This window comes from Rissa tridactyla, chromosome W (assembly GCF_028500815.1).
Source record: "Rissa tridactyla isolate bRisTri1 chromosome W, bRisTri1.patW.cur.20221130, whole genome shotgun sequence".
Classification (NCBI taxonomy): domain Eukaryota; kingdom Metazoa; phylum Chordata; class Aves; order Charadriiformes; family Laridae; genus Rissa; species Rissa tridactyla.
In genome coordinates, this window is record NC_071496.1 from 16,377,612 (window position 1) to 16,392,314 (window position 14,703).

The following is a 14,703-nucleotide window of genomic DNA, read 5'->3' on the forward strand; positions in this document are numbered from 1 at the left end:
TCCCTTTATCTGCACCTGGTGTCTATCTCAGCCAGGGCCGTCCCTGCTATTGAGCCGTCCCGGAGGAGCGAGCTTAAACCTGTGGTACAGTGGGCTGGAGTTCACAGCCGCCGAATAACGGCCCATGGGGTACGCCGGTACCACTCGTCTCAGGTCCGCTAGGGGATGTTACTGGCGTGCGGCCTTCTCGCGGGGAAATGGCTTGCAAACCTGGGTTGCTGCCGCATCGCTTTGGTGCGGCGCGGCTTGTGAAACCGTGGCTGAATTAATTGCAATTCCCTGTTTTAAAATAACAGGAGTACTGGGCTTCCCTCACAACCGTTTGCTGCTTCATCAGTCGGGATAATGGCTTTCTCCTGGTGAGTTTGGTGTGTAAATGATTGAAAATAATTGAAGAAAAAATGTTGACAGTTTTAGTTATGTATTTTATGATTATTCTGAATGATGGGGAAGAACAGTGTGAAGGGGCTGTAGTGGACAGTATTTACATTCACATATAACTTTACACTGATTCATGTGTTTAATGTTTTGATTTTTGTTTGTTTATTTTGGGGAATACCAAATATTGAAAAAGTACCTGATGAAATCCATTGGCTGGACTCTCAGATATCCCTGAATAACTGGATAAAGAGTTACTATGTGCAAGTGTAGCCTCCCCAACTTAGTCTGTTTCCTCCTGTGTAACAGCACTTGGACTCCCTAACAGCAACAAAGAAGTGCCCACCCATACTGTGTACAAACAATAGAGGATTTTTTTAATTATAAATCACAGTTTCAGATTATAAACTGATGGACCATTTATGTCATATGGAGTTAGTGAGTTCAAGCATCTCGTTGCTTTATCACCAGGAACTGTCAGAATCACCTTTTAAATAATTTTTTTCAAGGTTGAAACATAAGGTTTGCATTAGATAGTAGGTACTGGAACAAGGGAGATCCCTCCAGGATTGATGAAATAAGAAATAATTCTAGCCGTTTATATACAACGGCATAACACTGAATATTACGACCCAGAGAAATTTAAAAAACATTTTTCTCTTTCCCCTTTTTATCTGTTCTTCCTCATGTTTTTTCTGCCTTCTACTCATCCACAGTTACCTGGAATAGGTATTATTCTGGGTTACTTACCTCTCTCAGTATCACCTCTCACGATATGGCAATAAAATGAAGCCTAAATAGCCAATGCAATTGACTTCCCACTTACTGTTTATTAAATAACATGTATTTAGCTAGGAAAATATACTGTTATTCTTTATGACATTAGGGCTGCATATATTTCCACATTTAGGTGCTCTTCCTAGTAACTCCTAAAGAGTCTATTCTCCAGACAACTTAGAATAAAAGAGATCTCATGCTATGTTTGTAGCCCTGCAGCTGAGCATTTTTTTAACTGAATGGGGTAACACTGCTGCAAAGCACACTTGCAGCTTCAGCGGAAGCTTCTTTTGGGCGCAGAGGCCTTGCTTTTGTAGGGAAGATCATGCTCTGCTCGTAAAAACAGCGATTCTTAAGCTAGATTTACCAGCAGAACCCGAAGCAACAGCGAGAGAGCCCGGCGCAGCTGCCGCACGGTCTCGCCGTGAGCGACCTGCCTGGGGGGGAGGGAGGAACTTAACCGCAGCGAGGAGCGGCGGAGGCAGCCCCGACACCCCTCCGGACCGGGTGGGCGATGTTCTCCGCGGCACCCCACCCGCCTTCCGTGATGCGCACCGGTGCAGCCGCGGTGCTCGGCGTTACTTGTAGTCTCCGCGCGGCGCCAAGCTGTGCCGAATGCCACCACACCCAAAGTGCGGGTGGGAAAACGGCTGCAGCAGGAGTGCAGGGAGGGCTACATTTATCGGTGAGCGTGGGCTGGGCTGAGCAGTGACGGGGCCGGGGCCTACTGCCCGGGCGTGGTCTGCGCTCTTCCCCCTCCTCCGGCTGCCGCCCTTGGTCAGGAGGCGCCTCGGTGCTGGAAGCGGCCCTGTAGGAGGCTCAGTGGAGGGGTGCTCTCGGCAGGGAATGTGGTTTGATCTGAAAGAAGTGTGAATGCCTGCTGCAGATAAAGGCCTTCTTAGGTAAAGGTTTTTTGTCGTGTTTCTACGGGATACATTTTCATTTTGAGTAACTTTGTTGCTCTGGCTGCACTGTACTGTAGGCATCCTGTTCAACACTGGAGCTAGCTAATACATCTTGAAAAAACTTGTTGTCAATAGCATCATCGAGAAGGTGGGTGATGGTTGCCCAATGGACTGTGGCCACAGAGCAGGATGGTTCTGCACTTCGGTTTTAAACACTCCTCTGTGGTCTCAACTGTGACTTAAAGCTTTAGGAACAGCTCATTTCATATACTTGCTAGGTGGGTTTACAGTAAAGTGTCCAGCATTTGTGCTGAAGAACCCAAACAGTCTTTTCAGTCTGTGTTGTCTGATAGCAGACTTTGGATGCCGTGAAATGCCGAAGTTAAGACTCAATAGCCTTGGTGACTATTAAGCAGGTATTCTTTATTGCAGCACTGGGTGCACAGGGGATGTTAAAATTTATTTATTTTTTAAATTATAATTTCCCAGAAGTTATACTAATGTTATTATTCTTTTCCTCAGATTACCTGATAGAAAAAATATAGTTTAAAAAATATTCCCAAATACTTTTTTTTTTTTTTTAGTTCTTAAAATATCAGTTTGGTGGATCAGAGCTACACCAACATTTTTTTATAATATGAAAACTGTCAGTGCCTGGAAATTAGTTTATGTCCACGTATTAAGTATAAGGAGAAAATTTAGTTTTGGCATCAGTGATTGTCCAGCTGATAAAAACAGTTGTACCTGTTTGCAGTAGTATTATAGCTAATTGTTATTCCAAAGATAAGCAGGGCATCGTAACATTTCAAATGCCTTTCTACCTTAGGAAGGAAGAGTGGTAAGGGTAGGACTGAAGCCAAGCCATTTCCTGTTGTCTGGCCTAAAAATATAACTGCCTTAGGTACTTCTGTGTGTCATTCAATATGTCAGCGGTTTTTGATTCCTCTCACCGAAGCGCTAATGTTGGTGACATTACTGGTCAATTTTTGGAGCTAGAGAATTTGGGTTTGAAGGACTCATCGTAGAATTATTCAAAATTATTTGTTACAGTCATGCACAAAACTCTGAGACTAGCCCCAGCCTCTCTGATCTTGATCCATTTAGCAGTATACAGACTCAAATTCTATTGTAGCTTTAAGGAGATTTAGATGGTTTCATCAAGTTTTGTGGTGTTTTGTTTTTTTAGCGCACTCTGAGATAATTAAGGCAGAGTGTGTTTATGACAGACTTCTATTGTTTCTAAGTGCTGAGGGAAAGCCTGTGTTTTCCAAGTCTGTTAGTTGGCTTTTGACTTAAAAGGTGATTAGACTTCAAATTCCTTTTCTCATTTCTGTTATTCTCCCGTGTGCAATACTTACGTTTCAAAGGGAATTTACACTTCGTTTGGTTGCAAAACCGGGAACTAAACTATACTGTAGACTATTAATACTCAGTTATTAGTTCAAGTGGACCTTCTGATGCAGATATGTCATTCTGTGTTAGCAAACAAAGCTATCAAAGAGAGAAGAACGTTTCTAGGAATGTGAGGATTTGATGCTTATTCATACAGCTGCCTGACTTCTGACTAACAGGTCAGAAAGAACAACTTCAGGCCTCCTCCCAAAGTTGAATCCAGTGTTGTCAGAATAGAGCCAAAGAAACCACCACCACCTATCAACTTCCATGTGAGCGTCCTATACTCTAATAACAATGAAACATACTAGTCATAATACTTAATTTCATTTTTCTTTTCACTTGTTACTCAGTTATATATGCTGTTTTCACTACTAAGTACCAGCTATTCATTGGCATTTACAGAATTCCAAAAATGCATATTCCTCTATTGATCAGGGTTGCATTAGGACACTACCTGAACGTGCTATCATCAATTTGGGTGCTGCTTTGTTTACAGTATTTCTGACAAGACTGAAGTACCATCTCCATTCTAGTTGGAGATTTGCTAGTAATAATGTCCCTTTCACAGTACTTCATATCTCCCAGAGACCTTTCTGGCTGATCACCTTGATGCCTATGATCAAAGGAGTATCTATGAGAACTCTTATCTTCAGATGAGTGTGTATAATCTCAGAAGACACGTTACAGGATAGGATTCTTAAAGTTATTTTTTAAAATGCTTTGATCTTCAAGACCATTTCAGCCTTGCCCAAGGTTAGCTGGATTTTTCTTCAGGTATCTGCCTTCTCAGTACATAAGATCTGTCCAATAGTGTCTGGGCACAAAAAAGAACAATTCAAACATTTTTGTGGGTGAAGTATTTTCTCTTCTGTTTGTATTACTTTGTCCAAGACAGAACTGGTTTTGTATTGTTTAGAAAGACATTTTCCTGAAAGATTTTTTTTTTTGTGTGTTCAGTATTGTGAAATTGACAATAGTATTTGTTCTTGTTTGTAGCAACTGTATGTTCCTCTCTGTAAATACTGTACAATTTTTAGTTTCAGGAGTGGGATGGTCTGGTAAGGATAGCCTTTGTTAGGAAAAACAACACACTCTGCAGCATTTAAGTAAGTAACTTCTATAGGAGGAAATATTTTCAAAGTTTCAAAGTCCATCCAGTTAACCATTTCTTTTGTGCAAATGCATAGCAGTGTTATATGCATGCCAGCACAGTCTGGGTTAAACCATGATGGAGAATTGATGCTGAGGTCACAAGCTCTTCTGAAGTGAAACTTTTTAGAAGAAAACTAGGCAGCTGTTTAAAAAGAACAGCTCTGTGTAGTCATTACAGGTTGGGGGGGGGTGTTGTTTGTTTTTTTTAGTAAAGATTAACAGCCACTTGAGTAAAACAAAACAAAACTAAAACTAGTTAAAGCTCAATTTTCATTCTAAACTTTTTTTTTTCTTTGGGTCAAGTGCTGTAGAGCAGTTGCTGGATCATAATTACTGAATTCACTGTTCCTTACATAATATAGTAAGTTCCTTTTTAATATATTACATTCTTCTTCTGTGTACTGTGATCTAAATACTAACGTTTATAAGAGTAAAAAATTAGCATTAAAAAGCTTAACATGTCAAAGTTATGTTAACTTTGACATATACTGGCTGTACATGTCTCAAGGACTGGCTTTTACCAAAATCTAGTAAGAAAACTTTTTGTGTCTGCTTAGCAATACCGTTGGTGATTCATTTCTACTGAATGAGCTGAGGTATAAAAATTCAGACACAAGAATACAATAATCCATACAAGAAAAAAATACAACTTGCTTACATCACTTGAAACAAGAATCATTCTAAAAGCAGGAAAAGAATATATTATTTAAATGAACCTTTTTTCTGTGCTATGAATAGAAAGCAAATTTTTATCCTATTTTCCATTGACATGAAATACCCAAAAACTTCAAAATTGCAGACAATATACAGACAGTCCTAAAAAAATACAGGTTACTTGGAAAAACAAGCCCGTTCAATGGACGTAAATTATTTTATTAGGTATTTTTTTTCTCTATATGCCTTCCTTTTAAGCTTCTTCAAATTCTATCTGCGTCTGTACCTATGTAGCACAGATTAGTATTGGGTTACGTAGGAATGGTACTAACCCTGTTTTCCTTTCAGTACCAGACACTCCATGCTTCCAGTCATGAACGTGATGAAATGCTTAAACCCTATATATATTTTAACTGCTGCTTACAGTATTGAGAATTGTAGAATTGTCTAGGTTGGAAGGGACCTTTCAGATCAAGTCCAACCATCGACCTAACACTGACAAAAACCATCACTAAACCATATCTCTAAGCACTACGTCTACCCGTCTTTTAAATGCCTCCAGGGATGATGATTCTACCACTTCCCTGGGCAACTAGCTAAAGATCCCTACTTCTGGTATTTGTGTACTAGATCTTTCTATGTCTCCTCTAAAAATGTCTCTAATAACATAATTGGATATTATAATTTCCCTGGAGACTTATACAGCCCTTCCCTGTCTGTCTGTCTTGAGGATTAGGTCTTAATCTATAGCATAATTTGGAAATTTTAGTAATTAACTTCTATATTCTGCTCTTCTGGTCGGTTAATTTAAGTGGCAAGAGGAATCCTCTCCTAATTTAAGATAAAATTTCCTAGCTGCTTCTCAGAGTAACAATTGACACAGCTACTGCTCTTTAAAGAAATGTAGTAAACCTCGTTGGATGCAATATAAATAACTGCACTGGAAATATACCTGCGTCTCTATACCAGCAAATTTGCTAATAACTTCTAGTGTAAAATTTGTAACAATTCTTTATGGCAGTTGAACAATGATGGCTGCTTTCATGCTATTTTCATATGTTCTTTGACAGCCAGCATGTCTTGGAAATTACTTAATCTGAAATATAAATTAGTAGAAATTGTAACATGAATATTTCACTTTTTCAGACTGGTGCATGGCTTCAATTCAGAAGGCATCCATTTCTCATAGACTCTACTGGAAGAACGAAAGTTGTTCTGTATTTTGTCACCGAAGTCCTACCTAAGCCAGAGTGACTGCAACGGGACAAGCTCTTCTCACAAAAGCAATGAATGGAATACAGCGTACACACTCTGGTTCTTATGGAGAACAAGCAATTTTATCACAGATAATAGGTAAGAAGCTGCTGCTCTGTATTTTAAAAGCATTAATTTTTTGGGGGACTGAAGTGAGGTGCTGGACTTTCATATGACAGCATATTTTTAAAAATACCAAATGACATATGGATTGATGCTGCCATAATTGAAATCTGTATTCTCTGATTGTGGACTTCATCTCAGTATATTCTTGCATAATACTCAACAGTACAACCCATAAGTCTGGTCTGGGCAACAAAAACAGATGTGTAGTCATTCCATTTGTTTGGGGTGGGTTTTTTCTTTGTTTATTTTAAAGTATATTTAAACACTTTTTTGTTGTTGTTGTTTTTTTGGGGAGTTTTGTTTTTTGCCAACTGTAAATTCAGGAAGCTATTTTTATAAGAAAACTACTTTGCCCTTCCAGGCAACAAGGAGTTTTAGCATAGATCGAGGCTTTCAGGTGAGTCTTAGAGCAATTCATGCCTGTGTCCTGACATAAAGATGGTGTCATTTAACCCCAGACAGCAATTACGACCATACAGCTGTTCGCTCACTTCCCCCCCCCCCCCCCCCAGGATAGAAAAAAAAAATAAAAGCAACCCTCATGGTTTGAGATACAGACAGTTTAACAGAACACTAATGATGTACTTTAAAAAGGTAGAATGTATTTTAGAAGGTAGAATCTCTCACTGAGCAAGAGCAAAGAGCTGTAGAAAGGTTACAAGGCCTTGTGAAACTAGATACTCTGTATAAACAATAAATGCCTTGCTAATGAATATACCCTTCAGGAACAGAAGGCTGATAACAGGGGAACATCCCTCTGCAGGAGGCGCCTGCAGACAGCTGATGGGTAAAGTATAAAGTCAACAAAGATTTGCAGTAATTGAGGGAAAGGTAAAGGCGGTAGTGGGAGATTGCGACCACCAACTCAATTAGAGACTAAACAGGACTACTCCCCCATGGTACTGGAGCATGCACACATCAATTAAAGGACCTTGTAACTTTAAATGAAAGTAAGAGACTGTACTAACCAATAGAAATTGTTAAGATAAGGTACTAACCAATAATTATAATTAAGGGTGTGTATTTCTGGTTTTGAACTGTATAAATATTCTGAAGAGTTTGTAGGCCGGTGTGCTAGCTTTGTGGATTACCACCTAGCACCCATCTCTGCAGAAATGAAATAAACAAATAATACCTCTACTCTGTGTGTATATTGGCATCTTGCACACCAGGTAAATGACCCTGCTTTGGGACAACAACAGACAAGAGAAAATAATAAATAAGAAAATAAATAAACAAGAGAAAATAGTAATAACAGTAAAAGAATATACATAAAAAGTGATGCAATGCAATTGCTCACCACCCGATGATCGATTGCCCAGCCCCTCCCAAGCGGCAATCATGGATTCCTGCCCCCTGGACAACCCTCATTTATATACTGAGCATGATGTCTATGGTATGGAATATTCCTTTGGCCAACTTGTCCTGTCTACGCTCCCTCTCAGCTTCTATGGGAAGCTGAAAAAGTCCTTGACTTAAGATAAGCATTACTTAGCAACAACTAAAACAACATGTGTTATCAACATTATTCTCATACTAAATCCAAAACACAGCAGAAGAAGAGCAGAGGAAGAAAATTAATTCTATCCCAGCTGAAACCAGAACAAAAGACTTACTGAAGTGTCTTAATATGGTTTGGATTATATATATTTGTTATTAAGGACAAGGCAGAGTTTTTTCTCAAGTTTGCATTAACTCTGCATAGCAGCTGTCAAAAGAAAAATCCATTTTGGTCTGTCTTATGATTCAGGAAAACAGTAACTGTTAACTCTGTAGCATAGTGTAGGGGTGAAGGAAGGCCTGACTCTATGTATTAACTACCATAAGTCATTTTTTCATGTATAGCATACCTCTTTCCATCAGACCACAGTAAGTGAAGAAGAGGCAAATTAGTAAAAACTCCTCTAAGATATAACTTAATTTTATACACGTCCAATGTCAATATTTGAAAAGTCATTGGAAAAAAACCCAAAAAATGTACAGAAACATGTACTTGAATTTGCAGGCATCCTGAGAGATTGTCTTGGAAAACTGAATTGCTCATTTATTTTAAAATTTAACGATTCTAGGGCTGCTTCACTGCATATAGAACCAATTTATGAGTGAGTATAAGTAGCAACAGCAATATGCACAGAACAATACTGAAGGAACAAGAGTTGGAGATTTGTATCACACATCTTAAATGCTTTTGTTTTACAGAACAGGAATCAAGATAAGCTTGTCTGAGTCCTATTCAAGTAATTCCAGTCCATCATAGCAATGGGTTACAGGAATTCAAGCGCTGTAACCAGCTGTATCAGTTTTTTTAATCTCGATTCTCACTGATTCAGTATCAGTGTAGATCTGATCTTTACAGCAGGGTCTATTGCGAAGGCTGTTTCTTAACATTCTCTCACACACACACACACAATTGATGAAATTTCAACTTGCATCTGCTACCTGACAGGACACATAATTTACAAGGCTTATTAAAAGGTGCTGAAATCTGCCTCTGTCTTTCCTGTCCTGTTTGGTACCCCTATAAACCCCATCCTGCTTGTGGCTCTAGGCTTGCATGGAGAAATAGTAGGGAAGCCACTGTTTCTCATGTAGGATGTCTCAATATTCAGAGGCTTTTTAGAAAGTAAGATTTCTGTAGAGCAACTTCAAAGAAACCCTCTGGTATTATACAAGAACCTGTACTATTGCCTACTAACAAAAGCCGCTGCCTTCTATTTCATTGCTGTTTTTTTTTTTCTTTTAACTGTGATCAAAGACATTCTTAAATATTCAGAAAGACATGTGATGTTTCTTTTAAGACCTGTTGCAAAACTTGTCAGGACAGTCCTCTAGGGAACTTCTTCCTATATGACAAATTTGTACAGAATAGTCAGTTCCAGAAGTAAATATTCATTCTGAAATCAGAGGCCTTTTGAAAAGTGTAACTCAGACGTGTTTACAAAATGAAACCCGTCCCAAAGCAGAACAGACCCTTCATAGAAGTAAATTCTCATCTGTAATTTATTTAATAGCTTAATTTATTAAACACAGTATGTAAAATCTATATTATTGTTTCAGTTTTCATGTTTACACACAGGAGGATTTTTTTATTTTTTAACCATGATGTGACAAGAGCTTCCCATAGCCTACCTTCCTATGGGAGATACAAATATTAAACACTACGAGAATTCCTGGCTCATTTAACTCTCTTTTCGTTGCCTTCCCTTTATTTCCCTCCAGGCCTGGCACAAACAAACAAGCTTGTATTACAAAAGTAATTTTAAAACAGTTCCAAGGGAAAGGCTGCTGATATGAACTCCTGGAAACAGGGAGAACTCCTAGAGAGGTCTACAGTTCTTCATTTGACAAGAAGTTCTTGCATGAAAGGTCAATCTTTTTTGGATACCAACTTGCAAAAATAACTTAAGTGCCACCACCTAAAAAATGCTGATATACATGGTGCCATCTGTGAGAATTCAGGTACTTGTGGGATTTCTATTAGCGCTAGGTAGAGGTATTGTGCAAATCCTCAAATGATGCAATTTCACCTCACTTCAGCTGCTGGCACTACACAAAGGGAAAAATAGGTATTAGCTACTTTTTTGAAAGCATCAGAGTTATTTAAACTATCTGCAAAGTACAGTTAATGAACACGTAAGCTTGTCATGCATCAAAAGCCAAATTTTAACAATATGTGAAAGGCCAATATGTATTTCTTTAGCTGGATCCCTGAATTTTGACAGTTAGCCTATCCATATGCAGAGGTTGGATTGTACCTTTATTCTGACACTGTACCACATACTGTATATCTGCATTATCCTAAGATACAACTCTCCTCAGTACTTAAACGTTACCCTTTATTATACATCAACTACTTTATATTTTTTGGGGTTTTGTTGTGGTTTTTTTATTACAGAGAAAGTGATAGAATTATATAACTATTCTTTATGGTATTCAAATAAACCTAGATTCCAGATTTCTTACAAGGAGGATGGAATGTCCAGCTGTTTGTCCACTCTAACAGCTCTTGCAGTTCCTGTTCAAAGGATATGGCATATGCTGTGAAATACACTAGCTACCAAAAAAAACCAAAGTCTCAAAATGCATTAAAAATGTACACACACTAAAAGTAATTTATATTGACAAATAAGATATGTTGTTTATTAAGGCTGTGCTTCAGAAAGAGGATGTTAAGAGGGTTAAGTAGCCTTCATCAAGGCACAGAATGAGAAGAGGTAAGCACAGCTGTCTGTAGAAGATAAGTTATGTAAAGCCACTAGTGAGGTATGCATGCAAGCAAACAATTTAAAACTGCACAGCTGGTCTTTGTAACAAAACTGAACATAGTTAAAAGGAAATACTGTGACTTTTTAATGACAATAGTTTTACTTCATTATTTAAAACATGGCAAATATTTCCAAACATAACATTCACAATTTGAATAAATGAAATATTTTAAACAAAGTGCTTCACAGATCTGAACCCTGCATGGTTGTGCTGTCTGGTCTAGAAGCATTTAGTAGACATCATAGGAGCATTTCACACAAAACTGAAAATGTCATTCAGGTGAATAAGAAACAGGACATTTCCACAGACATTTCTAATGTTTTTACACTTTCAGGTAGTTGAGTTCTTACGGCCACTGGGTTTTGTAACAAATGTGTGCTATGGCAGTATGGGTACATGGATTCCTTTAGCAGCAGAGGCCCATTTCAAAGGGCACGTGGTCTTTTCGAGTTGATCTGTTTACTGGCTTGTTCCTCCTCTTGTAGAGCTGCCCGGAAAGATTTCACTTTATCTTTAATGAAAAAGAGAGAATGAGTACTGATATGCCTGTGCTCAACACAGATCTTGAAACTAATCCCTGATGCTCCACATCCTGGCCCTAATGCACAACAAAGAACATTCCTCCACAAAAATAGCTGATGCTACAAACTACAAGAGGATGGAGATAAGCTTAAATTCAATACTCACCATACAAACAAGTTGCTTAGCAACTTAGTCTCTTCTTAGATGCTACCCCTGTCTCTAGGCAGGATAGGTTAGGAAACTGCACAATTGCATTGTGCAGCTCAAGAGGAAAAAGAAATTGTATGATCTCTGGAGGTGAGGTCAAGCTTCGCAGAAAGATTACAGAGCTGTGGTTCGTATATGCAGGGAGAAGACACGAAAGACCAAAGCTCAATTAGAGTTGAAACTGGCTGGTGTTGTGTCAGATAACAAGAAGGGCTTTTTTAAGTTAATAGCAAGAGGAGGTCTAAGGAAAACATTAGACCGATACTTGTTGAAGATGGTCATCTGACTAATAGGGATGAAGGAAAAAGTAGAGGCATTCAAGGTGGTTTTTGCCTCACTCTTTAATAATACTGATAGACCTTGGGCTGCCTGGTCCCCTGAGTTGGAGGACCATGGGTGTGGGAACAGTGACTTTCTATTTGTGGACAGTGAAATTGTAAGGGACCAGCTGTATCAGCTGAATGTTCACAAATCCATTGGGCCTGATGGGATTCATCCCAAAGTACTGAAGGAGCTACCGGATGTTATGGCAGGACCCCTCTCGATCATCTACCAAAGGTCTTGGGAGTCTGGGGAGGTGGCTGCTGACTGGAAGCTAGCCAATGTTATTCCAATTTACAAGAAGGGCGTGAGGGAAGACCCGGGAAACTACAGACCTGTTAGTCTAACCTCAGTTCCTGGAAAAATTATGGGGAAGATTATACTGGGTGCTATTGAAAGGCATTTAAAGAATAATGCAATCATCAGGCACAGTCAACATGGGTTCACAAAGGGAAAGTCCTTTTTAATGAATTTGATATCCTTCTCTGATAAGGTCAACCACCTAATGGATGAAGGGAAGGTGGTGGATGTAGTTTTTCTGGATTTTAGTAAGGCTTTTGATACTGTCTCTCACAGCATCCTTCTGGACAAGTTGTCCAACTGTGAGATCACAGAACAGAATCATAGAATCATTAAGGTTGGAAAAGACATTTAAGATCAAGTCCAACCATTAACCTAACACTGCCAAAACCACCACTAAACCATGTCCCTAAGTGCCATGCCTACGCTTCTTTTAAATACTTCCAGGGATGGTGACTCAAAAACTTCCCTGGGCAGCCTGTTCCAATGCTTGACAACCCTTTCGGTGAAGAAATTTTTCCTAATACCCAATCTAAACCTCCCCTGGTGCAACTTGAGGCCATTTCCTCTTTTTCTATCACATCATACTTGGGAAAAGAGAGCGACACCCACCTCTCTACACCCTCCTTTCAGGTAGTTATAGAGAGCAATAAGGTCTCCCCCCAGCCTCCTTTTCTCCAGGCTAAACAACCCCAGTTCCCTCAACCGCTCCTCATAAGACTTGTTCTCCAGACCCCTCATCAGCTTCGTTGCCCTTCTCTGGACCCGCTCCAGCATCTCAATGTCTTTCTTGTAGTGAGGGGCCCAAAAGTGAACACAGTACTCGAGGTGGGGCCTCACCAGTGCCAAGTACAGGGGGATGATCACTTCCCTAGTCCTACTCACCACACTGTTCCTGATACAGGCCAAGATGCTGTTGGCCTTCTTGGCCACCTGGGCACACTGCTGGCTCATATTCAGATGGCAGTCACCCAACACCCCCAGGTCCTTTTCTGCCAGGCAGCTCTCTAGCCACTCTTCCCCAAGCTTGTAATGCTGCATGGGGTTGTTGTGACCCAAGTGCAGGACCCAGCACTTGGCCTTGTGGAACCTCATACCATTGGCCTCTCCAGGAGAATGCTGTGGGAAACTGTATCCAAGGCCTTACTAAAATCCAGGTAAACAACATCCACAGCCTTTCCCTCATCCACCAAGCGGGTCGCCTTGTCATAGAAGGAGATCAGGTTTGTCAAGGAGGACCTGCCTTTCATAAACCCGTGCTGACTGGGCCTGATCACCTGGTTGTCCTTCATGTGCCACATAATGGCACTCAGGATGATCTGTTCCATGACCTTCCCAAGCACCGAGGTCAGGCTGACAGGCCTGTAGTTCCCTGGATCCTCCTTCCAGCTGTTCTTGTGGATGGGCATCACATTTGCTAGATGCCAGTCAACTGGGACCTCCCCGGTTTGCCAGGACTGCTGGTAAATGATGGAAAATGGCTCGGTGAGCACTTCCGCCAGCTCCCTCAGTACCCTTGGGTGCATCCCATCCGGCCCCATAGACTTGTGTACATCCAGGTGTTGGAGAAGTTCCCTCACTATCTCCCTTTGGATTACAGAGGCTTCATTCTGCTCCCTGCCCCTATCTGCTAGCTCAGGGGTCTGGGTACTCAGGGAATAACCAACTCTACTACTAAAGACTGAGGCAAAGGCGGCATTAAGTACCTCAGCCTTCTCTTCATCCTTCACCACTATATTACCGCCTTCAACTGATAAAGGATGGAGATTCTCTTTAACCCTCCTTTTGTTACTAATGTATTTAGAATCATAGATTCTAATTTATAGAAACTTTTCTTATTGTTCTTAACATCCAAAGCCAGGTTAAGTTCTAGTTGGGCTTTGGCCTTTCTAATTTTCTCTGTACATAGCCTCACAACATCTTTGTAGCCTTCCTGAGTGGCCTGCCCCTTCTTCCAAAGGCCATAAACTTTCCTTTTTTCCCTGAGTTGTATCCATATGTCTCTATTCAGCCAGGCCAGTCTTTCCCCCCGACGGCTCGTTTTGGGGCACACGGGGACAGACAGCTCCTGCACCTTTAAGACTTCCTTCTTGAAAAACATCCAGCCTTCCTGGACTCCTTTGCCCTGCAGGACTGCCTCCCAAGGGACTCTGTCAACCAGGCTCCTGAAAAGACCAAAGTCTGCCCTCCAGAAGACCATGGTGGCAGTTCTGCTGACCCCCCTCCTTGCTTCTCTGAGAATCAAAAACTCTGTCCTTTCATGATCACTATGCCCAAGATGGCCTCCAACTGTCACATCCCCCACAAGTCCTTCTCTGTTTACAAACAACAGGTCCAGCAGGGCTCCTTCCCTAGTTGGCTCCCTCACCAGCTGTGTCAGGGAGTTATCCCAAACACACTCCAGGAACCTCTTAGACTTTTCCCTCTCAGCTGTGTTGTGTTCCCA

The 14,703-nt window shown here is 40.5% G+C and overlaps 1 protein-coding gene and 1 pseudogene across 3 annotated transcripts in view; one reads left to right on the forward strand and one right to left on the reverse strand.

The window, feature by feature from the left end:
- Positions 1-345: 345 nt before the first annotated feature.
- On the forward strand, positions 346-6,450 carry LOC128901893 (probable dimethyladenosine transferase; annotated as a pseudogene).
- A 4,882-nt stretch (positions 6,451-11,332) lies between these two features.
- The window catches only part of LOC128901934 (kinesin-like protein KIF2A), a 126,142-nt gene continuing 122,771 nt past the window's right edge, over positions 11,333-14,703 (reverse strand). For all 3 annotated transcript variants that reach the window (XM_054184083.1, XM_054184082.1, XM_054184081.1), the window contains one exon: positions 11,333-11,418. In XM_054184083.1, coding sequence (XP_054040058.1) covers positions 11,333-11,418 — 86 coding nt within the window. The remainder of the gene's footprint in view (positions 11,419-14,703) is intronic.